General features: G+C 45.9%; 2 protein-coding genes across 12 annotated transcripts in view; one reads left to right on the top strand and one right to left on the bottom strand.

Annotated features, from left to right (window-relative positions):
- DVL1 (dishevelled segment polarity protein 1) overlaps positions 1–24603 on the top strand; it is a 178539-nt gene extending 153936 nt beyond the window's left edge. For 8 of the 11 annotated variants that reach the window (XM_075060408.1, XM_032780010.2, XM_032780008.2 and 5 more), the window contains 10 exons: positions 1652–1745; positions 2858–2927; positions 3815–3954; positions 4369–4445; positions 4814–4881; positions 5433–5582; positions 12372–12503; positions 13488–13655; positions 15783–15989; positions 20442–24603. In XM_075060408.1, the coding sequence (XP_074916509.1) occupies positions 1652–1745; positions 2858–2927; positions 3815–3954; positions 4369–4445; positions 4814–4881; positions 5433–5582; positions 12372–12503; positions 13488–13655; positions 15783–15989; positions 20442–20860 (1525 nt within the window). In that variant the 3' untranslated portion in view covers positions 20861–24603. Of the gene's footprint in view, positions 1–1651; positions 1746–2857; positions 2928–3814; positions 3955–4368; positions 4446–4813; positions 4882–5432; positions 5583–12371; positions 12504–13487; positions 13656–15782; positions 15990–17425; positions 17473–20441 lie in introns of all 11 variants that reach the window. The other 3 variants (XM_075060409.1, XM_032780009.2, XM_075060411.1) reach the window with 2 other exon arrangements.
- Positions 1–26664, bottom strand: part of LOC116824607 (lysophosphatidic acid receptor 6-like) — an 88701-nt gene that overhangs the window by 9354 nt on the left and 52683 nt on the right. The gene's annotated exons all lie outside the window — the stretch shown is intronic.

Genomic DNA, 26664 nt, shown 5'->3' on the forward strand with positions numbered 1-26664 from the left:
TTCTGGGAGGAAAGAGGAGAAGAGTGAAAATCCAGTCGGGAAAAATATTGGTGGCAAAATGGACATTATGTGAAATTGACCCCTATGCAGAGCAGCCAATAAGATCTAGGCACCCTGGAAGCCATACTGTACCATACGTGGAGTGCTTAGGTAGGATTTAAGTGGTGCGTGGGCTTTGCCAGTAATGGAGGCACTTGAAATCACTAGTTGCTTTTGAAAATGTAGGCTGTTACCACTCCAAATTGAACTGCCCTGCTGGCTGGGGGGAAGCATGTGCTTGATGTTGACAAGCTTTGAATTAGTTTTGTGAACTCAGAGAATAAATCGAGAGATTCACAAACCCTCCAGCTCCATGAGGTTCCCGGCCCCAATATTCACTCACAGAGTATACACGAGTTGGATACTGCCGGCGTGTGGGGATTCTCATGATAACAGGCCGCTTCATGAGATTTCCAGGGTTTGTCCTCTCTTGTAGTTTCCAGCATTTTGAACATGGCCAGAATCTTGTAGATCAGAGCCAGGTAGACATGGAAAAACAGGTCCAGGGTCCCTGTTGCTCAGGTATGTGAAGCAGGGACTTGCATCCGCCCATTTGCTCTTGTAGCTGCTGTGTTGTGCTGGTTAAAGATATAGCATTGTCTTTGTCTCTCTTAACCATTTTTAGAGTAACAAATAGAGAGGAAGGATGTTCTTGTGGTTACCCACCAGACTGGGATTTGTGAGATCTGGGTTCTGTCCTTGACTCTGCCACAGATTGCTTGTGTGACCTTGGACAAGTCATTTCATTTCTCCGGGTCTCAGTTCCTCATCTGTAAAATGGGGATGATACAACTTCCCTACCTCACCGAGCAGTTCTGAAGAAAAATGCATGAATGGATGTGATGCTCAGCGATTACAGTGCCTTCAAAAATCATAGAAACAAAAATAAATAAATCGCTCCGTGGCAACGTAACTTTCTCCATCCCACAGACTGAGGAGCCATCGGAACAACCATAACACTTTGAGAAAGTTCATTCTCTTAGCTATGAGGCCCCCTTTAAGTTCCTAGTCACATGGGATTCCAGTTGTATGGAGGAATAGTAGCATGCTGACAAGCATCTTTCTTTCTCCCCCCAGGGCTCTCAAAATGTAGCATCACGTGATTCTCCAGGGTTCTCTGTGCTGGAGCCTTTCAGAGCAGAGATTAAAATAATTGCTTGGCCTACAGCTGTCTTTATTGTGTGCATTTTTCTTCATTGGATAATGGGGTCAGGACCGCCACAAAGTACTAGGCAATGCTGGGTATCCATGACCTTGGATGGTTAAATCAGAAGGATTTGTGTTCCCAAGTTGGGGGCTGAATTCTCTCTTGCTCCCGGAGAGGAGGAAGATAGTAAATTATTCTCATTAATCCATGTTGTAATTTAGCCTGTAACTTCCTTGTCACAGTTAATCTACTGCCCTGTGCATGCTGCTAGGCAAAGACCAAGATTGAACACACTGGGGTGAGCGGCAGTTCAAGGAGGGAGGGAGGTGCAGCGTGAGCCAATTGCTGGGGCCTACATTTCTTGCTCCCTCCTGGATCTTTAGGCATCGGCTGTTTGTGGCAGAGTAGAGAGTTGAAAATGGCCTCACTTTTATGCAGCTGAATTGTGCTTTGAATTCTCCCCAGGCTGAGTAGCTCCACAGAGCAAAGTACTTCGTCCCGGCTCATACGGAAGCATAAACGCAGGAGGAGAAAACAAAGGATGCGCCAGATTGACAGGGTAAGGTTGGGGTGGGTCATGCAGCATCCGGCGGGGAGGGTCATGTTTCTGATGAGCACAATGTGTGCTAGAAGGAGGTTATGGGACTGGCCAACAACCTACTGAAGCTAGTGGAAAGATTCCTGTCCACTCCATAGGCTTTGAAACAGGTCCTCAACCTAGGAATCCTGAAGTATTATCACAGCTTGTTGTTTTTCTTCAGACCTCTGCCTTTGATGCTGAGTGACCCTGCCTCTTGCCCCATCTTCTCTCTGCCATGTGCTCCCATGGGACAGCCTCAGTCAGGACACTGCCTTCAGTAAGAGGAAGGGACAATGGCAAGGTTACTACAGTACTGAGTATTTGGCCTGCATCATCCTCTCCTATTGACCTGAAGGGGAGCAGAGGATGCTCAGCTCTTAGGAAAAACTCAGCAACTTGCAAGGATTGTGTCTCATTCCATTCTGGTACACTGCTGCAACAGCTGCACCGGAGTGACTCTGAGGATGTATTATAATTTAATTGGGCACTTGTTTGCTTCTCATAAAAAAAAATATTCCCGGGGGCTTTAAAGAAACAGAATATGTTAAGCTCTTATTGCTAGAACTGGGCTAACAGAAGAGCTATTCGCAAACATGTTTGTTGAACCTTGATAGTGTTTCGATTTAGCCGTGTGTGTCCCGTTTTCTGTTTGCCTTTCTGCAAACTTTTGTGGGGTCATGTTTTATTTGCACGGATGGTTGGGAAGGAGATTTGATCCATGGGAATACCAGGACTCGCATGCAAATGCACATCTATGCGACAAGAGTACTTTCTTTAGGTCATCTGGTCCAAAACTATACCACAGGACTTCGCGTGCACCGTTCAAATAGAGAATCCCTGATATTGAGTATTGCTATGAGCCCCTTTCAAACAACCATTGGATGAAATACATTTGTTGAAGAATTATGAATAAGGAATCAATTTCAAGAAATCATGATGGGTTCCCAGGTGGTTCCCATACAGAAGAAAGGTCCGTATCTGATCCGTTGGTTGCTCCCAATGATTTCCTCCCAGTTAGTTTATTTTCATTGCTCGATTTTGAACCATTTGAAAGCTGGGATTCTGATGAAGCTTCTATTTTATTTTTCCAGTCATCCTCGTTCAGCAGTATTACAGATTCAACCATGTCCCTGAATATCATCACTGTCACGCTCAATATGGGTAAGCTGATGTCGTAGCGTCGTTGTTTTTTTTATTCTTAATTCTATTTGTTCAGTGCTGTAAATGTTCATTGTTTACTATTAAGGTCAGGACTTAGCATGATACAATAGCTGAGCTGCTTAAATTAGGGCCTAATCCAAAGTTCTTTAGAAGTCAATGAAAAGATTCCTGTTGACTTCAAGGGGCATAAATTTTGGCAGCTGTCCAGACTGCCAAATGAAGCAGGTGGGTCTCAGTCCAGTTCAGAGTGGATGTGTGTCCATATAACATAACCCACACCATAACTGTCTCAGATTTTTTATCTTCATGGCAGATACAACAGGATAAGCCATGACTGTTGTCATTGGAGATGGAATTCTCCTCTCACTCCTAGAAGTGGGGTAAGGAGGAAGGTAGCTTGGTGATGGAGGCTTATGTTGCTGCCACCCATGTTGTCCGCATTGTTTGGATAACTAGACGCTTTCAGACTTGTCAGTCCAACCCCTTTCACCAGCCCTGAATTCCTGCTGCCCCAGTGATGTATGGAAAAACAAACACGACCTGATACTGTTAAGTGTTTTATTTCTAGGTGCAGACAGGTCTTTTCAGTACAGTTCCTCTTGCTTATTTTCTTTAAAATGTGCAAATTTTCAACAAGTCGTATGAAAAAATAATCCAAGATCAAGAACCTCTCCCTGCTTGGCTGAATATGCCAGGTACATACATACAACCAGCTCAGCTTAGCCTCTTGGTCTGAATGTCTACAATGCTTCTGTTGATAATGTGGTGGTGGTGGTGAGAAATCTGGAAGACACCTGTCTCTCTTAAGGCCATAGAGTAATGCTCTGCCAGCTTTCAGTGGCCTTCCATCACCTCGCTTGCTTTTTCTTCCCCCTCTGCCTATCTAGAAAAGTATAATTTCTTGGGGATCAGCATCGTAGGACAGAGCAATGACCGAGGAGATGGTGGCATTTACATTGGCTCTATCATGAAAGGAGGAGCCGTGGCAGCAGACGGCCGAATTGAACCAGGAGACATGCTTCTACAGGTTGGTCCATGCCCCCAAAATTATGCCACTTGCTGAAATATTACTGGCTTCCGCTCAGCCTTTCCACTAGCTTCTCTTGTTCCAGAACCCATGAGTGAAATTCACCCTTGTGCAAAGAAGTTTTAGCTTGCACAAGTTCTACCTACTACATAAGTCTCTAAATTGTTGCTATTTAACTTGAGCCCCCCCTGCTGCATGGCTGACCAACTCTACAGCAATGAAAAATCTCTTCAGTTTCTCCACCAAATTAAAATAAAGTTAAGACAAATTAAAGTTGGGGCCTCGCTCATAGTGCTTGACAATGCCCTATTCATTGCCGTTGGCATGGGACAGGCTAACACTAGCCTAAGTAAAACATCCTTTTCCCTTCAGTGACAACCTCTGACCATCATTATCTTTTGTGACATGTTCCAGGTGAATGAGGTCAACTTTGAGAACATGAGCAATGATGACGCAGTGCGGGTTTTACGGGAAATAGTCTCCAAGCCTGGGTGAGTGTGTCACCAGATCCCTGTCTTCTCCCGTCTCCCGAAATATTGGTATTGGGCAAAGCTCAAAAAGTTCAGCAGTTCTGTCTGAATAAGCACAGTTCACTGGATGCTTATCCTGACTATCTGAACCACTTGGAATAGGTCAGTCTCTGGCTGCTAGTATACCAGCTAAAACCAACACAGACTGGTAGCTGTCTTGCTGATTCATTCCCTTTGGGGATCCTAGGGCAAAGACTTCTCAAAATGTGATTGTTCTATCTGACCATCCCTGGGGAGGAACAAATTAGTTCACTGTGATAGAGTATCGTTCTCCCGGTTCTACAGGGAAAGAGAACTGCCTCATCCCTATTTATTTCCTCTATTTTCAGACCTATTAGCCTAACGGTGGCCAAGTGCTGGGACCCCACACCTAGGAGTTATTTCACTATCCCGAGGGGTAAGTGAGCAGCCAGTGTAACAGTGCCAAGTTGCAAGGTTTTCAAAATCCATGGCACAAAGACCTCAAGGGTCAAGGCATTTCCAGCTACCCTGTCATCTTAGAAAGTTTTTTTCCCCCCACACCCCTTTGCAAACAGATCAGGATATCTAGTTCTAAGTGGGGGTGGGGGGCGCAGGGGTTCTTTCTGTCTTGACTTCAGTTAGCTTTGGATCTGGGTCAGGTTTCACAGTATAATATGAGAAGACTCCTGCTACAATCACAGGAAACTGATCATCTTGGATGTACCCCTCCAAATCTAACCCAACAGTCCCTGCTTAATGCCCTGGATGAAGGCAAAAGTCCCTGATAGGACACCCAAGGAGACAATTCCTTCTGGTCCCCCACACTGGTGATCATCTTAGCCCTGTGCACATGAATGACAGTGACTCAAGATAGTGACAGTGTCCAAATAATTGTCTCTTACCCCCACTCACCATCCGTTGAATCCCGCTGAGGTGGATTCTTCCAGAAATCTGACTGGTTTCTTTCTTTTTTGTTTGCTGTTCCAGCTGAACCAGTGAGGCCGATTGACCCTGCAGCATGGATCTCTCATACCACAGCCATGACGGGAGCATACCCCCGTTACGGTATGAGCCCCTCCATGAGCACCATCACATCTACCAGCTCCTCACTAACAAGCTCAATTCACGATTCGGAAAGTAAGTCGCACTGCGGCCAGCACAGGGCAGGTGTCTTCTGCTCAGGGCCAGCAGTGTAGAGCTGCACAAAAAGCAAAGCAAGACACAAACAAACACGACAACCACAAAAAAAATTTACATTTTTAATTTTAACGTGTGGGGAGCATGAAACTTTCTGAAGGTTAACACAGTGATAGCACAGTGTAGGAGGAGCAAGGTTTTGCACTTAGATTTTTGCACCATAAATTAGAACGGCTTCCCCCACATCTTCCAATCAAATGGAGGGGCAGAGCTCCATCCTAATGTATCAGTCCCTTATAGAGTCAGAAGCCGTTTCCCCTCAGGTGGATAATCTTGCAGATCAGGAACTGGGGCATTATGTTTGGAAACTTTTTATTTGCTTTCAAAACAGCCTTCACAGTGTTTTTAATATGGTTTAATTGCCATTTCTTTTGGGAACTTTTATTAAATTTAAAAAAACAAACAAATGAAAATGAAAACCTGGTGACTTTTGTCCCGCAAGAGGAAATGAAGGGTCAGATTCTCTCCTCCACAGGTCTGGTCTGTTGTGACAATTCCTAAGTTCTCCTGTCTGCCTAGTGCGAAAGTTATTATGGTTTCTTATCTTGGAAACGTTAGAACTGAAGAAATAAGTCTTTTCTTGTTCTCTAGTGAGTGTGCAGGGCACAATGCAGCATTTGATTTAAAACACATGGCACTGAGGCAAGACAAATACATACAGCAGGTGGCTGTTCAGCGCCTCACCGCTTAGGCCCCAATTTAGGAAAGCATCCCTGTTTGAGGGCGCAGTTAAGCATGTGCTGAAGGGACTTAATCTAATCTGTAAGTGCTGCCCTAAATAGGGATGGACTTAAGCACCACGCTGAAGTATTTTCCTGGATGAATGAATGAAGAATAGAGAGACTGGAAACTAAACACATTCTGCAAGACTGGTTCATGATTTCTTCCAAAATGTTGCCATCTAGCATCCCGCTTTGAGCTGCGACTGCTAACTGGTCCTATTGGTGCTCACAGGGCAATCAGTGCACTGACCGACTTAGCTAAACGCACTGGACACACTTCCCAATTGCCCTGCGAACAGCAAAATTAAACAGCACTTTTGCCTCAATCAGGATCAAATTCTTGTCTTGTTCTTATTTGTCAAGTGGCAAAGCCTCGGTGTGTGTCCCCAGGCTTTTCTTCTCCCACCGATTCCTCTGAGGCAGGCAGGACAGCTGCTGTACTTTGTTGGCTGGCGCATTTTTTCCACAGAAGAAGAAATAGGAAGGAGCAATGCAAACTGGATGCTTTTGGTGGCTATTCATGATAGCATGTCCCTATTTAGAAAATTTGGGGCAAGATTTTCAATGGTAACCAGCAATTTTGGGGTCTGTTTGAAATACCTTAAAGATGGCTAGGTTTCAGAGTGCTCCCCCCTTTCTAAAAATCAGGCCCTTTATGGTGTCTCAGCTTAACATCCAAAAACTGAAATGCCTCCAATGACTAGTCACTTCTGAAAGAGTTGGCTTATCTGAGTAGGTTAAAAGAAGGGGTGAGAATTGATGGATCTAGCTGTATTGCTCACACACATCTCCTTTAATCTTTGTTTCGCACTGAAAATATTCTCAGCTGCACGGGGTAATAAAAAAAAAAAAAAGATTGACTCTGTTAACTAACCTTGACACTGCCAATTATAGTTCAGGTGTTATTTCCACTCAGACTTGTTTTGCAATGAAATAATCTAAACTATACCCTCTAAGGAACTTTACACCTTAAAAAGTGCTTATCTCTTTCCTACAGATATCCTGTAGGGAAAAACCCTTAATACAGAATGATAACCTTCTGTAGAATTTTTAACCCAATTTGTAGCAAGGATATAATTCCTCACAGATTCTGTAGGTTGCCTTAAAATTTCTGTAGGGAGGATCTCATTCTCTGTTAAGGCTCCAATTCAGCAATCACTGAAGCCAGCTTTCATAACTCACAATCTTAATGTTAGGCAAGCTCTTAAGTGCATTGCTTAATTGGGGTCTAAAATCTATAGGTTGCTTAACGTCGTTTCTGTAACCCCTTAGAGGAGCTCTATTGGTTTCATTGCTAATACGTTGTATTGGATTTTTCCATAGAGCCAAAACAACAACAATCATCATCATCATCATAATGAATAAAGTAGAGCTTCATTGCTCATTTAGAGGCCTTTGGGTTAATGATCAATGACAGAATCTTTCCTGGACAAATGTTTGGCTGAAGTATTAAATTCCTGGAGTTTTCTGTGCATTGGTGATGCCTTTATATTTAAAAATACCAGCAGGTCCTGCCAGACCGTGTAGGTGCTTGCTCACTCTCTGATTTCAGAAGCGGACAGCTGCTAGAATTACAGCCTTACCTTGAAACTCTGATAGGGGAGTTACCTCTTTTTTTCTAGGCCTTGTCTCTGCATCTCCCTAGACAGGAGACGGCACCAACAAAAGGGGGCAAAATATTATCAGCAGTCAAAGGCAAGTGAACCACTTATCCCACCATGGCATTATCTAGAGATGCATTTTTTTCAGTCTTATACATACTAAAGATTACTGGAGTCTAATATGTCTGCTGATTGCTGTCAAACAATGAGAGTCTGTTACTCTGTTTACATTCCTCTTGAACCATTAATGTATCGGGTGCCTTGCTACACAGCACAGCGATTTGGAAATGAGGAACGCGGACACCCTCTTCATCATGTTTCTGAAATGCAGGTTGCTCGGGAGTGAAACCAGTTTTCTGCAAATAACTTTTCATTTCTTGTGGTGTGGGGTGTCCCCTTTTCCTAACATGAGCAGGAGGAAAAACTGAAATCAGAACAAAATGGCTCAGTTTCCACATCTGTAAAGTAGTTATCCTGACGCACATCAGAGGTGTGTCTGGGGGATTCTTCATTCATATTTCTGATGCTTTTTGCATAGCTGCTGGAACGCGGGTGGGGCGGCGGAGGTGCTGCCACACCTGCTGGCTTGAAGTGGTTTCCATCATATACAGGTCTTACAGTTTAGTTCAATGGCTCCCAGCACCCCTAATTATACAAATTGTTCCAGCACACCCGGCTCTTTGGGATCCTCAGATGGGAGACACGATAGAAGGGTAACATTTTATTACAAACAAGGCTAACGACTAGCAGTGAGGTTGGTCCCAAACTGCACTTCCATTCATTTGATTTTCCCCTTCGGTCTCCTCCACTTGGAGCCAGTCTGACGCACAGTAGGCGTGGCACTCCCAGATCTCAGGAGTGGTCAGGAGGAAGAAAGGATCTCGCCCATTAACCTCTCCAGCCAAGTACAGCAGAAGCTGAGAGAGCGCATGCCTCTAAACCCAGAATGGAATAAACAAAGAGCTTAAATACAAATAGGGTTTTCCAGCCTTGCATTTCCCCGTCCAAGAGCCTCCTAGATTCTCTCAGGGTTACATTGCTGATACTCACAGCAAACATAAACATCAGTTTTACTGTTTTGGCTGTAAACGTGGAAGCAGCCAGTTAATGGAGCAGCATTAGCTGAGTGCAGGTCTGGGTCGGGGTTCCTTCTTTTGAGCACTGCAGTATGTCTCCTGATTTACTCTGTTTATATAATGGGGCTGGGATAACGTAAACAGGTTGAAAGACTCCTGTTTTCTTCCAGCTCAGCCCCTTTACCTGCTTGCCTGTTCCTAACATCAGACATATTGGTGCAGTCAGTGTTACATCAACACTTGTGACTAAAGCACCTGAGATTTGGAGGGCCTCAGGTGAAACCCACAACACAGCAGGGCTCGGGTTTCTTATTTGCGTTTTGTTTTGTTATCTCTTTTATTTCTTCAGGCTTGTTCTCAAACACAGGACTCCTCAGGGACCTGACTACTCAATTGCTGTTAAATCAGACTTTTTCATACCAGATAGAGCCAGTTTTCCATATTAATTATTACTGAAAAAAGTACCTTGTTCTAGAATAATTTTCAGCTTATTCCAGAGCAACAATCTCTTGCAATAGCCTCTGATTTTTCTCTGTTGGGCCAGCTGCCTTCAGCCAGTACAAGCACCAATGCTGGTTTATCTGTTGAGGGCAGAGCACCTTTTCCCCACTCCGTTTTCAGAAGGGGAGCTTGCTTACCACCCGTCCAGGTCTTCTAAGATCACCCTCGATATATTTATGTGTAAAAGTACTCCAGTTTTCTTCGGAGCTAGTTCCTGAGCATTTCAAAATCCCTCTTGGCAGCTATTGTGTTTCGGAGTCTGATCCAAAATCCACTGAAATCAATGGGAGTTTTTTTCCATTGACTTGAATGGGGTTTGGATCAAACCCTCAGACCATTACTGTGAAATACCTTCTTGCTTTTTGAAAAGGGGTATCCTGCCCAGAGCTACTTGTTCCTTCTGCGTGGGCCTTTCTCTTCAGCAAATATTGTACATGCATGTGCACTAGAATGAAGGTGCAAAATAAAGATGGCATGAGATGTGGTACAACTGCCTTGTCCTGATATATATACCCTTATCCATAATCTCCAAAAGTGAAGAGGTGAAATTGATAGGTAAAGGTGCCACTCAGAACCAATCTAAAGCAATGGGCTAATGCAGCGATATTCAGACTAGGGCTCAGAAGCTGCAAGTGGATCTTTAATGTGTCTCCCGTGGCACTTTGCAGCACATGATATTAAAACACTGTGTGATTTAATTATTAACTGATCTAAGTTATTAACCAGTCAGGATACTTTTACTATGTTATTAACCAATTGTAGAACACTTGGTCAGTCATTTTGTTGTGAGAATAATTATATATAATTCACACAGCAAAATGACTATATAATTTACTCTCTCTCTCTCTCTCTCTCTCTCTCTCTATATGTATATATGTATATATATATTATATATATATAGAGAGAGAGAGAGAATGAAACAATAAATTTATACTACTGTGGCTCCTTTGGGGAACGTTGATCACTAATTTGGCTCCTGAACCACTAGGATCTGAGGATCAGTGGGCTAATGCATCTGATTCAAAAGATGGTTGGCATTTCTGCCTGTTCTAATGCTCGTGTATTCACCACCCCATTCAGTCATGTTGTCAGGTCAAGGGTTACTTGATGAAGGCCAATCCCGAAGTGGATGCATTTTCTTTGATGTAACTGAGTTTTCAGATTTGGACAGCAACCAGCAAACTACAGCCTACTGATCCAGCATCTTTCTGCTTCCAGTGGTTTCTTAAAAGCATAATATTGATGTGGAGACAGACCATAAAAATCAAGTTTATTGCTCCCCACATATTTAAATCAGATATTCTTTTTTTTTAAAGTTGCTTTTTGTTACTAACCGAACTAACTTAAAGCAAAGGCAAAATCTTAGTGTTGCTCAGGTGGCATGAGAGTTTAGAAGCCTCGTGTATATGGCATGTGATGATATATTTCAAGTGTGTAGATGTGCATGTATCAAGATCAATGGTTTGAGTTTCTGCTGTTTTGTATTTGTGCCTTTTACCAAAAGTGTGAGGGTGGCTGACGCAAAGAGAACTTGGTTCCGTTGCTCTCCTAGAAAGGTGGGAGGCTCATGACTTGCTATATTTCTGCCGGAGATGGGCCTGAGCTATGTGATGGATATGAATTTTCCTGAGCTGAGAGGACAGGAGGCAGGGTTAACACAATGAGTATGGTGGGCAGCCCATTAAAAATACATGACCAGCTGTGAAGTTGGGAATTGGATCCAGAGTTTGATGGCGTTTGGGGTTCAGATCGGTCTCTAATTACTATGATCTATAGTGAGCATCACTCTTATGGAAGGAAGGGTCCTAGGAGTTGCTGGTTGAGGTAACTAAGGAGAATAGCCCTCCCATACGAGGGACAGGGGGGCTAGGCTTAACCCTGCCCAGCCAGCATAGGAGATCTGGCAGGCACTTACTGTTGGGTTTTATGATGGAAATGGATCAGCAAAACAAATCACTCTTGTTTCTAGCTGAACACTCAGGTCCGGGACGTTGTGCACGAGATGGGGTGGTGAAATGAGAGAAGCAGTAATAACTGATCAATGCTGACACATCTAGAATTGGTCTTTCCAAATATTCTGCAAGAGAGGTGCCTGGATTGTGGGGAAGGGGGTGTTCTTATTGGGCTGTGTTACTTTCCCTGGTTTGTAAGGCTGCTTACCACTAAACAAGTCATTCTGAAGGCATCCACCAGCCCAGTGCTTGTTAATGATACAGGCTGTCTTCTAGTTTCCTGATTCATTTCCCTCCTCCCTTTGATGCTGGGACCGTGCCCACTGACATCAATAGGAGCTGCAGTTGCATTGATAGCAGAATAGACTCATCCTCTTCTTTCCTTGGCAGGGCCACCATTCATAGTGATTAATCCAGAGGTCTAGGTAGAAGCGAAACCTGCTTGTTCCCAGCGTTGTCTGTTGTACAACCGCCATGTGACCTGTAGTGGGTTGAATGTGGAGGGAGTGTTGCCTACAGTCCTTCTGTGCTGCAAATTAAATGAGAAATTGCAGATGATTGGATCGGCCTCAGGAGCTCCCCCTAGTGAAACGGGCCGGTAGTGACTTGTAACTGGCTGGAGAAGCCAACACCTGTAGGATGCTTGCAACTCAGTGACGAAACTGTTCATACCAAGCAGCATCTTTCCAGAACTGGTGTGAATACTGTACGTTGGTGCCATTGCCGAGGGCAGGATGAGGGGAATCTTGTGGCTGTGTCTTGCCTCTGCTTTGGAAAGCTGTGTCTTGAGAGGCACAGTCCAAACGGTGAGCTGAAACCATGACTCTCTGCAGAGGTGGCTGAGCTCCGAGAAGCATCTAACCTCTCTTCCTTTCAGAATTGGAAGAATCTCCCTTGACTGTGAAGAGTGACATGGCTACTATTGTCAAGGTTATGCAGTTACCCGACTCAGGCCTGGAAATCCGGGACAGAATGTGGTTAAAAATTACCATCTCCAATGCAGTGATAGGTAAGCGGGTCCCCCGATGGCTGCGCAGATCACCTAGCGGCTTGTTAGGAACGGGCTGGGGAAGCTGCCTTTTAGAGCCAGGGTGACTTTTTTCTTGTGTGTATCTGTGAAAGAATCTAGTTGTGAAAGGGGAGAACGAATGGCTTAAGTTTGAACTCATGTGGGCTAGGACTGTACAAGCTTCCCCTACCCATTGTCCCACTGCACCTGAACCCACTGCTGTTCCCATCCTGCGCCTCCCTGCAGCTGTGGAATGCCTCTCAGTCCAGGATAGCAGCGCCCCCTGCTGCTCCAAACCTGCACATTCACACAGTCATGACCTGAACCACCCCGCAGCTATTCCCCTCTTGAAGGGAGACTGCCAAGTGACCCAGATGGTGTTTTCATGCTGCATGCAAATGTGCACTGAGCTCTAAGCAACCTAAGTTACTTTTACTTGTAACCTAAGCAGGACATTAGACAGCCTGGAGTTGCCACTCCTCCTGGCCCCCCGTATCTGTTGAACGCCTGTCACTGTCTGAATAAACATTGTATCATTTCAGAGTGTCTTAATTCCTTCTCATATGCACTATGTTAAAAAAAAAAAAAAATCCATGTATGATTTTTTCCCCCCCAGCATTTAAATGAATGGGTGCTCCACCTGGATGCAGGATTGTTTTTCACTTTCTGGCTTAAATTGATAGTGGTTAGCGCTGTTAGACAGCTGCTCCATCCCACCCCAGATGCATTTCAGTGGTGGGCCAAATGATCTCCAGATGAACGGTGCTATGAAATTATGATATTCTGAAGCTTTCCGGGGCAGGGCCTGACCTGTCTCTTTTTTTTGACAGTGCCTAGCACAATGCTGCTCCTGAGCTGGTTGAGGCCTATTGACATTATTGCGTTATGATAGGTAATAATAGGAGTTTGAATGTTGTCTTGCCAGCTAAAAGTAACATTGGGATGTTTCTCCTTCTCTTTCTCCATTCCCCACTCCCATTGCAGGGGCAGATGTGGTTGACTGGCTTTACACGCACGTGGAGGGCTTCAAGGACAGACGAGAGGCTAGAAAATACGCCAGCAGCATGTTAAAACACGGCTACCTCAGGCACACTGTGAACAAAATCACCTTCTCAGAGCAGTGCTATTATGTCTTCGGGGACCTCTGCAGCAGTAAGTTCCTCAGCCGTGAAGGGCAAAGCTGCGTGTGTGCTGGATGCCAGCTCCTCTGTTCTGGCAGGAAGTGCAGGACAGCCTCCTGTGGGATTTTACAGGCACATTTCCACACATGTGCCCCCTCGCCCTGTTCCCCGCCCCGAGTCACATGATTGTTAGCCAATATTTTCCCCTAGGAGAAGCAACTGAGTTATCTCAGGGAGGGGATGGCTCAGTGGTTTGAGCATTGGCCTGCTAAACCCAGGGTTGTGAGTTCAATCTTTGAGGAGGCCATTTAGGGATTTGGGGTAAAAATCTGTCTGGAGCTTGGTCCTGCTTTGAGCAGGGGGTTGGACTAGATACCTCCTGAGGTCCCTTCCAACCCTGATATTCTATGATTCTATCTTGCCAGAAGCTGGGACTGGGCAACAGGGGCTGGATCACTTGATGATGCCCTGCTCTGTTCATTCTCTCTGGGCCACCTGGCATTGGCTACTGTTGGAAGACAGGATACTGGGCTAGATAGATGTTTGGTCAGACCCACTGTGGCTGTTCTTATCTGGATAGGAAGGGTGGTCTAGTGAAATAGGACACTAGACTGGGACTCAGAAAATCTGGGTTCCAGTCCTGACTCTGCCACACTCCTGTGTGTCCTCGGGTCTCAGTTTCTCATCTGTAAAATGGGGCTAGTATTACCCTGCTTTATGGGGATGCTGTGAGGGGCTCAAACACTACGGTGATGAGGGCTGTATAAGTATGATCTGACATCGAATAATGATTTCATGCCCTGACACAAGCGTGATCAGCAGAGGCATTCCGTCTGGCCCTCCTTTTGTCTAAATGGGACTAGGCTGCCAGGCATTCTCCACTGACCCTTCTTGCTCTGGAATTCATTCTTCAGGTCACTTCAGGGGCTCCCATCGTGGCAGTGTGTTAGCACCTCTATTTCAGTAATGGCTGTACCCTCGCCACATCCCTCAGGGTTCAGAACAGATCCCCACTTGTACAGAAGGCGTGCTGAAGCACAGAGGGGATGGAAGCTACATCTGCACTTGGAGCTCGGAGTGTGATTCCAGGCTCGGGGAGACCTGCTAGCTCTCATCAGCCTGTGCTAAAAATAGTAGTGTCGCCGCAATAGTGCGCAGGCAGCAGGAGCAGCAGCATGGGCTAGCTGCCCTGAGCACATTTACCCACCCCCCCACCTCTGTGCCTAAGCAGGTTTATTGTTGGGGGTGGCTGGTCTGAGCTGTCCATGCTGCCATGGCTTCACTACTCATTTTAGCACACTCGCTCAGCATGAACTAGTGCAAGGGTGAGTGTGCACGCTGGGACTCACACCCCTAGCTCCAAGTGTAGCTAGCAGCCTGGACTGGCCCAAAGTCACACAGGGAGTCAGTGCCTTAAGCACAAGGCCACCATCCTTCCTTAGTCTGCCAGAGACTGGCTTCGTTAACCTAGTGGTTCTGCTGCAAGGTCCATCTCCCCACTGAGATGCTTCCTATAAACCTTAGAATGTCTTTGTGGGTGGCTGGTAGCGATAGGCAAATGGTAGAAGGTTTGGGGCGTTGAATCAGAGCAGTGCAGGTGTTTTTGCACTCGCAGTTGCACATGCTTACTTGAAACTATCTGTCATAGGTGCCGACTCTGTGGATGTTCCAGGGCTGGAGCACCCCCGGGGAAAAATTAGTTGGTGCTCTGCACCCACTGGCAGATAAGCTCCTCTCACCCCCACCTTCTCCTCTCCCCTGAGTGCGCCACGTCCCTGCTCCTCCACCTGCCACCCAGTGCTTCCTGCCGCCAAACAGCTGTTTGGTGGCACTTAGGACTTTCCAGAAGGCAGGGGGACGAGCGGGAACCCGGCGCGCTCAGGGGAGGAGGCAGGGCAGGGACTTTGGGGAAGGGGTGGAATGGGGGCAGGGCGAGGGCGGTGCAGTGGCAGGACCAGAAGGGGTCGAGCACCCACCGGGAACAGTGGAAGTCGGCGCCTATGATATCTGTCCCTCCATATTCAATATTCATGCCTCCTTCTCCCTGGGTAATAGCTTCATTGAACTGCTGAGGTTAAGCTGTCGTTCTAGAGGGTGATGATGGTATGTGGGGATCAGGGGCTCGGGAAGAGTTCTCACCTTTTTTTTCTTCCTCCAGATATGGCTGCCTTGAACCTTAACAACGGTTCTAGCGGAGCCTCTGATCAGGACACTCTTGCTCCCCTTCCACATGCTGCTGCACCTTGGCCGTTAGGTCAGGGGTACCCCTACCAGTACCCACTCCCCCCTCCATGCTTCCCACCAGCATACCAGGACCCAGGCTTCAGCTACGGAAGTGGCAGTGCGGGTAGCCAGCAAAGTGAAGGTAAGCCTGTGAGTAGAGCACGCGCTGTCCCAGCTCCCGTTATCCCAGGCCGTTTGCTTGAGTTTCCCTAGTCCTGTCTGTGCTGCCCTTCCTCGTGGTTTTGTATGCTCCATGCATGGGATGTGTGGCAACTGTGCTGAATCAAAACTCCCTTTGCAGACGCAGGGGAGAGGCGGGTCGGCCTTTTAGCACCGCAGTGAAAGTGCCTGTTACATTTTAGTTGAGCCAGCACAATATTCCATCCGGGTACTTCGCTAGAGCTCAGCACACAGAGCAAGAACCCCGGGGGAACTAGATACAGGGCTGTCTGTCGTGTCCAATGTGGCACAGGCATAGCACTGATAAATCACTCACTTCTCATCCCAGGAAAGAGCTACATAGATAACAGCTTGCCGACTAATCAGAAGGCCACCGTGAGAGGTGAAGGACCTGGTTTTCACAGGTGCGAGGCGCTGATTGCGGTGGTGTGCTCGACATCCCTGAAAATCAGGCCATTAGTGGTTTGCTTGAAGCCATGTGCCAGAACTGAGAGTCAAGGACAGATGTGGGATTCCAAACTACCTGCTCCCGGCTTCCACTTCCATACCGAGTGCAGAAGGCCACTCACCTCCTCTTGTGTGAAATAAGCAGAAAGAGTGCTGTCTGGAGCAGCCAGCCAAATACACTGCAACCCTGAAACGCCATTCCGCGGGAAGCACAATGACCTTTGCCCTGATGCATGTTGCATGGGCTGCTTGAATGTACCACCTCCTTTCCAGCCCTAGGATCACCCTGCTACTTCATTCTGAGCATAGTAAATAAAACATGATTCTGTGATGTGACTGTCCAGTGGGGGCCCCCTGCAATTTCTTAAATACACTGCTTCTGGTATGTGAATGTGAAACATTGCCAGTAACCAAAAAGCAAGGCTCAGAAGGAGTCTCCAAGCTTGGGTATGAATCATTTTACCAGGATAAACATCCAATAATTTGCCTGCAGCCCCTTCAGACTTAACCCAACCTCCTTTCTTACGCAAACCCAGGCTGGAAATCCCATGAGAAGAACTCTTGTGAGATTTCCAGCGCTTGCCCTTCCCACTTCAGCTGAAAACAAGTATGTGTGGGAGGGAAACCAAAAAAGTTCAGATCTTTAGGAAAAAATCCACATCAGGTCTGTTCTGTCACTGGGGGGGGCACTGATTTTTTTCCTCCGGGGGTTCACCAAGTCACTGTGAGCAACAGAGTATTAGCTCTTTGCTGCTGGAATAGGAAAGGTACAGTATTTTTGTCCATGAATCCTGGGTTACCAGCTAGGAGAATTTCATTAAAGGCGACGGGAGGGTTTCATTTTGAACGGTTCAACACTTTTTTTTCTTCCTTGTTTCTACTTTTGGAAACTACACTGCTGTGTTGTTTCTTGTTTTGTAACTCTTATTCCCTTGTTTTGTCCTGAGCAAGCATTAGACTGAAGGATTCAGAAAGGAATGGCTGACACTAGGGGATTGGTAAGCTTCAAACGCCTCCATAATAACAACAGCTTCATAGCATGATCATTTAGACTCTTGTGATCCAAGTATCTAGCTGTTCCCTCCCCCCTTGTTTTATTTTTAATTGTCAGAGGCATTTTGCCTGTCCCAGGACATCCTGTTTGTAACACCGTGGCATTAGTGGAGTGAGCAATCTGACTGCACAGCGGTACAACAGCTACAAGGGAATGACATCAGAATTCTCCCTGCCAATGCGCAGACTTCCAAATGGTGCCCTGAGTGCCTTTGATCAGCCTTTTGACTTTCCCACCTGGATCCTGTTTTTATTAGTCCAATAAGCTGCTTCTAGAGGTGGCCGCCAATGCTCTTCTGGTATACACCTGGTGGAAGGCCTGTGGGTGTCAGCCATGCACCTTAGTTGTTGGGGATGCTGGACTAGGCTGCTGGATCTGGTCACACTGGGCATTCAGAAGTCTGAAAGCTGACATGACTGACGGACACGTAAAGTGAGCAGCCATTGAGGGTGTAGCAATAACTCCACTATTCAAAAAGAGACAGTGGCTCTGGTAGGTTGGTAGTGACCCCCAGGCAGCAAAGGGATATCCCAGGATTGCAGTGGCCGGGGAGCCCGAGGGTATCTATCTGCAGATCTGGTGACTGTCCATGTCACAAAATTGGTACCTCATTAGTAGTCATCAGAGCCGCCAAGGATACTGTATTTTATTCTCCTCTCCTGGATTTGTGTTGAGGAGTATTGGAAGGGCAATGAGAGGAAGCTTGCCCTGCAGTTGCCTGAATCTTACTGTTCTGGGGAGGATGTAGCTCTTGGTAAATAGAGGGCTTAGTTCTCCAAAGCTGTCAGTTCGGCTCCTTTCATCTGCATCAAACTGAATGTGCTGCTACCTTCAGCAGTGACTATGCTGATGAGGTAGATCAGCCTAGGTTCTGGGGCCTGATCTTGAATAACAACTCTCACAGACACCTTAACTTTGATGTAAACCTCCAGCTTGAATCTAAGAACATTACTGCAGACTCGGCATTGCATGCCCAGCATACCGATCTCTCCATCCATGGGAATGCCTGCTTGAAAACTTACGCTATTTTCCTAGTGGAAAAGGAGATTTCTCTAGTGCTTAAAGGGTTGCCACAATGTGGGGAGGACCTCTTGCTGGGGAAAAAGGGCCCACTGCACTGGAATTTCTTGATTTTGCAAAGCAGTTGCCAAAGAGCCCTGCCTTAAGATTTGGTTTTGGGTGGAGATGGGCACTGCGCCATTCATTCCTGGATGAATTATAATCAGTGCCTTGTAAGAAAACTCTGTCTGTGCATGCTAGCGTTCATCCTGCCTGGAGTGAGGGCTGGAACAGTCAGTTTGCTAATTCCTAATTATGCTCTGATGCGTGTTTGTTTGTTTTTTATTTACTTATTAGGAGATGTTTGATAATGAAACTCAGCATTTATGTAGTGCTTTGTTTTCAAAGGGCTTAGCTAACCAATCCTTACAACACCCCTGGAAGGTAGGGGAGTAAATATAATCACCTCCATTCATGGATTGAGAAACTGAAGCCCAGAGCAGTTAGTGTCTTGCCTAAAGCAAACAGGGGAATTGGTGGGGATTAGGAATAGAATTCACCAGTTGCAGGTTCCTAGTCTTGTGGTCAAACCCCTCGCCCACACTGCATCTTGGGTATTTCACATTCTGCGTTGGTCCTCAGCCCCTCTGCGTACTGCAGGAGGCTTTGAGCTCTCCACTACACATGCCAGGTCTGCCTAGCTTTTTAACTCCATCTCCTTTATTTTGCCTTTTCTCTGTATAATCTCATCAGTGGACTAGCAATAGGAGCACCTGTGATTCTCTCTCTTCCCTCTCTCCCATTGCATTAACCATCAGTGCTGTGATGACTTGAATAGCAAGCGCTTGTTCAAATTCAGAATCTGGCCCACGATTATGAGGCAGAGGAGTGTGTGTGAATGGAACCTCAAACTAAGGGCTTTGGTTTAAGCGGAGCAATTAGTTCCTTGTTGAATGGTGGCTTGGAGAGTTAGGATTTTTTTAAAAGAGAGAGATTTAACTTGGAAATAGCTACCTAAGTATCCATCCCATGCTCATCCTTATGATATCTGAGCACCTCCTGCAGCTGCTTACACAGGGCCTTGCCCCAAACCCAGTGAAGTCAATAGCTCACACTCACATACTGTGGCTACTTGCACACAACCTCACAGGCATTATTTTTCAGCCTCTGTGGGGAACATCTAGACTCAGCATTTGCATGATCCACAGCAATCTACGTGTAACAGCTCTGCACGCTGGCTTTTGAAGGCCACTGCAACCACAAAACACCTCATGATGGGCTTCATAGGAATCTGCCTTTGGGTCAGGCCCTAATGCCATGGAAGCCAACAGAACGACTTCCATAGACTTCACTGAGTTTGGAGCAGGGCCATCATTTGAATCTGCTTTGTTTACCAAAGACTGATACAGGAAAGACCAGATGAGTTGTCTTTTGAAGAAGAGGTTCCATGGGAGGATAATCCATTCCTGTGCCAGGGTTCCTGGCATCCGCACATTGACTCAGTAATACTGTTAGAAAGAACCGATTTTGTGTTTAAAAACAGAACCTCTCCACCCCTCCATTTTGTCTTTTCCCTCTCTACGTGCCGGGAGTGGGGGGCATGGAAGCAGAAGGGCTTCAGGCTGTAGTTCTAGCCTAGCCAATGCTTTTCCTGTGCTGGCTCTGGAGGGAGGGTTCAATCGATATGTATCCTTGCATGCCACAACTTCCTCAGCTTTGTTCTACCAGTGTTGTCGCCAAATTCTGGAGTCATCCATAGCCTGTTGTGCTTGACGTGGGCCAGAGTTGGTCATTGTCATTGTTGCCACTGTGGGTTTGATGCCAGGGGATTTCAGGAAGTGTTGATGAATGTGGAGGGGAGGAAACATGACTGACTGACCCTCCCGTTCTGTTCCTGTTGCTCGCCGTCCATAGGAAGCAAGAGCAGCGGCTCTAACCGGAGCAACAGTGAGAACAGCCGGAAGGCTCTGGGCAGGGAGAAGGACCGCAAGTCAGCCGGAAGCGGCAGCGAATCTGACCACACCGCCTGCAGTGGGGGCGGAGCCAGCGTAGTGCGCCGTGAACGGCCCGTCAGCCAGCTCAGCCATCGGAGTCACGTCTCTGCCACCCACAGCGAGAGAAGCCACCACAGCCACCATTCGTATGGGCCTCCGGGGGTCCCACCCCTCTACAACTTGCCAAAGTTAGGGTCCAAAGTCTACGGGACGAGTGGACCTCCCGGCGGACCTCCCGTGAGAGAACTGAGTTCCGTTCCTCCAGAGCTGACAGGGAGCCGGCAGTCCTTCCAGAAGGCGATGGGCAACCCTTGCGAATTCTTTGTTGACATCATGTGAGAGGAAGTGCCTTCAGACTCTGTTTTTGGGGGAGGGGTGGGAGGGGCTTGTTTTCACTGATGTTGGGGTTTGGGTTTTGGGGGATGGGGTCATTGCCAAACACTTCAAGAAAGAAAGCTTGGCTGTATTGCATGTAACACCTTCCTGAATCTCAGTCATGTGTTGCAAAAAACAAAAGAAATCACCTGAGATTCTTAAATATCAGCAAATCAATGGCATCTTTTCTTTCCTCCTTTTTTTCTCTTTCTCCCCATGTTTTTTTAATGTGGTTGATTGGTGTATATTCACAGCCTAACGAGCTTTGGTAATTGTGGCACCTACTTTCAGTGCAATTAGTGTGTCTTCTTGGCTGATTCAAGAGTATTATTTCATATGACTTCTAAGTTTCCAATGATGCATTATTAGCACCTTTTATTTTTCTCTCTCCCTGTCTTACCAGAAACACTGGCTACTATGACTGATTTCCCTGTCCATACATCTGGTATATAGCAAACAGCAACACAATCAGCCCTGACGTCCGAAAGTGTGTGGGCAGTATGCAAGAGGGGCAGGCACAGAGCGAAATTCCTAGCAGCAGGCAAAGATCTGATTCAATGTAGAGTCCTTCTTTCCTCTGCTGAGTAAGAAGTGGAATTGTCTTTCATTTTGACATCATCCTATCACAATCGTGACACCCCTGATGATGAGGCACATCTGCAAGGCTTTCAGTTCTGTGGTGTTGGAAAGTGTTGTTAAAATCCACCTTTATTAGTCAGCTCTTCCTGATGAATTTGAGGATAGGTGCTTAAATCACACTTCACTGTATAGAAAAGATTTTTTCCCCAATATGACAGTCCCTGCTGCTATATTCCTTGCATTATTGTTGGCTTCAGTGCCTAGCAGGCATGCAGAAGAGAAGGTGTATAGCTGTATACTGCTGGGATTTCATGTTCCCTTTTAATCCTACTGCAGCACTGACTTCCCAAGCAGTCTGCTGATCACATCGCGCACTCTGGGGTGGCTACCACAGCTTTTTTTTTTACTTTTTCTTAGTGGAATTAGAAAAAGAAACAGGCTAAAAATTTGCAAAAGTAGCGATATGACTTAAGATCGTAGAGCTCCTTTTCAAAAGCGACTTCGGCACAGAGCAGCCTGCGAGTCAATGGGTCTTAGGGCATGTCTAAATGAACAGTGAGTGCATAGCAAGCAGGGGCGTAAAGCTGCAACAGTCCCTGTGGATCCCGCTGCCATACCCACAAGGTTCCCTAGAATACACTGACATACAGCTGTTTGAAACTGCCATTCACTTCATCAGTGCATATTAGTGCACAGCGGCAGGATCCACGCGGACAGTTAGTGTGCTGGAGCACTGTAGATTTTACACTCCACCTTGCCACACACCAACTCCCCATTTAAACCCCTAAATCCCTTTTGCCTAACTCACCCATTGGCTATCATTGCCCAGCTCTGTTTCTGGAAGCACAGCTTTCATTATGATTCATCTGGAATCCCAGACTGTACTGGCTAAATAGCAAAGTTGCCGGTGACCAATATAAAATTGCACGATCCTTTTAGAACTTGGAGCTGTTCAGCAACATTCTTTTCATTTTTTCATCTAGGCATGACACAAATACTAATCTCCCTCAGAAATTCATTTTTTTTAAATCAAACTTTAAAGCAATCAGAGAAATCAGGGTAAATCATCCCTTACTTTTGCTGTATCTCAAGGAGACACTGTTTTTAAAAAAAAAAAAAAAAAAAAAGTCTGACTTTTTACTGACAATCTCTGGTGGTTCTGCTTTTAAACCAGTTTTTTGCTTCTCTGCTCATGTGTTGTTTTTTTCTGGCTCACTTTATCTTAAAGCAAAAGTTATGGGATCAGGGAAAAAGATTGTAGTGTTAATCTGGTAGGGTATACAGAAGGGGGAGTGAGTGCAGGCTGGACTTTCACCCAAGGAGGCTGAAATGTTTTATTTCCTTGTACGTCTTTTCAAGAATTGCAGTTACACACTTGCTGTATTTTTTTCTTTTTGTTATTGTTGTAGTAAGTGCTATTGGCAGAAAAACTGCTTTGTGTCTTGTTGCCCTTTGCTGCTGTGTTAAAATGATTGTGTTCTGTATTTCCGTGTGCATGGGTGACTCTGGAGTCAGGCTGACACAGTCCATATCGGAGGTGTGGGAAGGTGCTCATCTGCTGAAGGAACAGGCTGCCAAGTCTGGCTTGGACTGTGGGTTAGAAATTAGCCTGGTTCTATCCAAACTGGCTCCAGCTGAGATCAAGCTCCCAGTTCAGGCAAAGCATGCGCTGTTCTGTGCGCGATGGCAGATTATTAAACAATGAACAGCATTTAGAATCTTCAGTTCCCTGAAGAGCCATAGGAGAATCTAAGTGCCCATTCTATGAATAGTGCAATACATCATGCTTACAGTATAATATAGAGGGCTTGATTCCCCTCTCCCTTCCCCAAGAGGAACATACAGTAACTCCACTGAAATCTAGCGAGATGCCAGACTGAGTGAGCGGGGAACCAGGCACAGACTGTTCGTCACTTACTCGTGAGTGGATGGAGGGAGATCTCCAAAATCCTGCTGATGCCTTTAAATATGTCCAAGTTTATCTTTGCAGCCTAGGGGTGTTTTGGGGCTAACTTTGCAAACATATACTGCCAGATGGAGTACTTCCTCCAGAGAGATGTGCCCGTGAAATCCACGAGGCAGTTGTAAGTGGCGAATAGTTGAAGGATCAGGCCCTTAAAGAGCATGTAGTTTCTTAGCAGAGCCCAGGTTAGTTTGCTCCTTTTAAGGTCGGGGAGCTGGCAGTGGTCTGGCTCTAGAATGTATCTTGACCTGTCCTCCCTCCCACTGCAATGAAAAGGAATGGGCTTGCCGTTAATAGGCACAGGAAGGGTGTGATGCTGAACAGGTTAAAATGACAAGCTGGCCTCATAACAGGAGCCTTAAATAGTATTTAAATTTGGGGGGGGTGGGAGGAAGGGAAAGGGGGGAATTATCAAAATCTGCCTGTGCTCTGCAGCTAGACTTGCACTATTATTTATTCATTCCTGTCCACAGCACCGAATAAGGACAAATAGGTGTGTTTTGTGGCTTAGAGATAACATATTGCCAGGGCTTTGGGATGACGCCTCCTACTGGAATGTCAGGGTAATGTATTAACCCAATTTTCTAAAGAGTTAAGATTTTGGTGAATGGTTTATGAGCATCTTAAAGGCACTGCTGATGTCTTTGACCTCCTGTTAACACATTTTCTTTTCAGAGGTAATAGTCCCTGGACACTTTATCCAAAGGTGTATTGGATGGCAAACAATGCACAGGCGCCGATTTTTGATATTTTTGTTGTTTTTTTGTCAAATTGACAGTCCCATCTTGAGACTGACAGCTGATGAGTTGATGTAATTGTTTTTGTTTTGCATTTAACTACATTGTAATAAGATTGACTTTAAAAAATCATTCTAATCAGTGATTAGAAATACATGTAAAGAATTTATGTACAGTAGGGGGGGGGAACGTTAAATGATTTTAAATAATGAAAACCCAGACTATCACCTATTCTAGAATTGGTTCTACTCCGAGAGTAACCTTTTACTAGCATGGACTGCACTGTTCCTGTTAAATGTCTATTGCATAATTGAATTCTTTTTTGTAGATATTGTATTAAAACCCAAGTGTCTGTATAGTTAATATATAGCTGCTTATGTGTAAATGCTATTTTAAACACTAAAAAAGCTTTTAATTTTATGTGACAACTGCACCCAGTGTCTTCCCTTTATTGATAAGTTTACTTTGTACTTCTATAGCACTTGCCTTCCAGGGATCTCAAGGCATGCATTATGTTGGACAGCTCCCCACTTGAGAGAGGTAAGTGTCCTGTCCAGTTGATAGGAGGAAGTGTGGTCTGTGGGTTAGAGCAGGGAACTGGGATTCAGAGTTCTGCGGCCTATCACCATTTCTCTGGATGCTTAGATACTGATTAGGCATAGGTGCTGGAACTAGGGGTGCTTGAAGTGGTTTCGATTGTATGCAGGGTTTACATTTTAGTTCAATGGCTCTCAGCACCCCTCCTATACAAATTGTTCCAGCCCCCCTGTGATAAGATGTATGAGTCGAGGCTGTAAACAGAGACACAGATAGTTAAATGATTTGCCTAAGAGGTGGAAATAAAATCCAGAGGTCTGATTGTTCCCATGCAGGATGATGAGTGAAAGGAGAGGTTCCCAGGAGCTACTGGCAGTGCTCAATGCTTCTGGCAACCATGCCCTGACCTTGTCATCAATGCATTTGTGCAGAAAGCATGCTTGTCTCTTTAAAGAGAGAGGCTAGATTAATCTAGCCTATCTCCTCCCTCTCCCTGAGCCTGCCTCTGGAAAGGGAGTAGGCAGAGCTTGTAGGAGCACAAGTATAATGTAGAGGGTGTGATATTTTGCACTGTGTGGCCCAGGTGTTGAGTCCTGGGCCTAGGTTGGAGCTGTCTGAGCTGCAAACCCAAGAAGCGAGTAAGAAATCTCTCCCTCTGTACCCTGGAGCTGCATGAACCCACTAACAGTCCTGTGACTAGACTCACTTCACTTGTTCTAGACTCTGCACGTCTGCCCCAGCTGAGATGGAGACTAGGATCCTGCCGGACCCCAGATTGCAGGTGAGTCTAACGAGGAAACCCCAACAAAATGCATTTGATAAACAGCATAAAGAAATTTGCCCTCTAAAGCCTGAATGGGCTTGGCACAGGGATTCTCCCAAGGGCTTGATGGGGACCAAATCTCCTTCCTAGGCTGGCAAGAGCCAGCAGAATGAGGGGTTGCTCTCTGTCATCAGGGGCCCCTAGAAAGACCCCTGAACACCCCTCGGGCCTATCATGGATAGTACTGCTTTGTAACAGATATGGACTGGAGACCCCTTCTTTGGGCTGTGTGCAGAAGAACTTCCCCAGCTCTTCTTTCTTTCAAGGACTACATGTTGGCTTGGAGGGAGCTGAGGGGAAATTGGCTAAACACTGGATGCTAATCACAATTTAGAGCACAGCCCAGAGCTGTTCAGCTACAAGTGAGAGGAGAACTGGGCCCAGTATTTCTCACTTTGCAGATCTAGGTTGTGCAGCCTGCACTCACTCAGCAGTCTAACAAGAGAGTTAGATTATTGACTCCAGCCTGGGTCCCTGAACAGGTGACTCCACTTGGCTGTAAAAAGAAGGGGTCAGTTTAATCTCTGCTGACCTCAATAGTCTCAACAAAGAATGTGGCTCTGTATCTTTCCTGTTTTGAAAATGCTGATAGAAAATGACATAAACTGCTGTGTGGTCATGAAATCACCACTTGGGTCCTCTCACATGTGACAATACATCCTTGAGTACAGTCTCTGGCAATGGGGACTTCAAGCCAGATCCTGATATCTTGGCTCGTGCTGGGTAGTGCCTTACTCCACAAGAAATCCCACTCGCATGGATTTCCATATACACATGTGCACAGGCTCCTACCTCCAAAAGAACTTCAGTATGCAGGGAGTTAAATGCAGAGGAAGAACTGTGCATGAGATGCATTGCAAAAGTCCTGTTCCTCTAATGTTCAGCCTATCACACAGATTAGTGTCTGCTTATGTCCGGTCTTCATGTGCATTCAATTGATGGGATAATTTTCATGCAGCTCAGTGACTGGCCGATAAAGCTGCACTGATAAAAATGGAGGTAAAGACCAAATGTTTCGGGCCAACTTTGAAGGAGGGTGAGGGAAATAAAATAGGGAGATGTCAGAAAAAAAGCTTCTTGCTTTCAAAAAGTTCTGCCTTGGGTACTTCTGAGGGGAACTCACGGGAGG

The sequence above is a fragment of the Chelonoidis abingdonii genome, chromosome 23 (genome assembly GCF_003597395.2).
Source record: "Chelonoidis abingdonii isolate Lonesome George chromosome 23, CheloAbing_2.0, whole genome shotgun sequence".
Taxonomy (NCBI): Eukaryota; Metazoa; Chordata; order Testudines; family Testudinidae; genus Chelonoidis; species Chelonoidis abingdonii.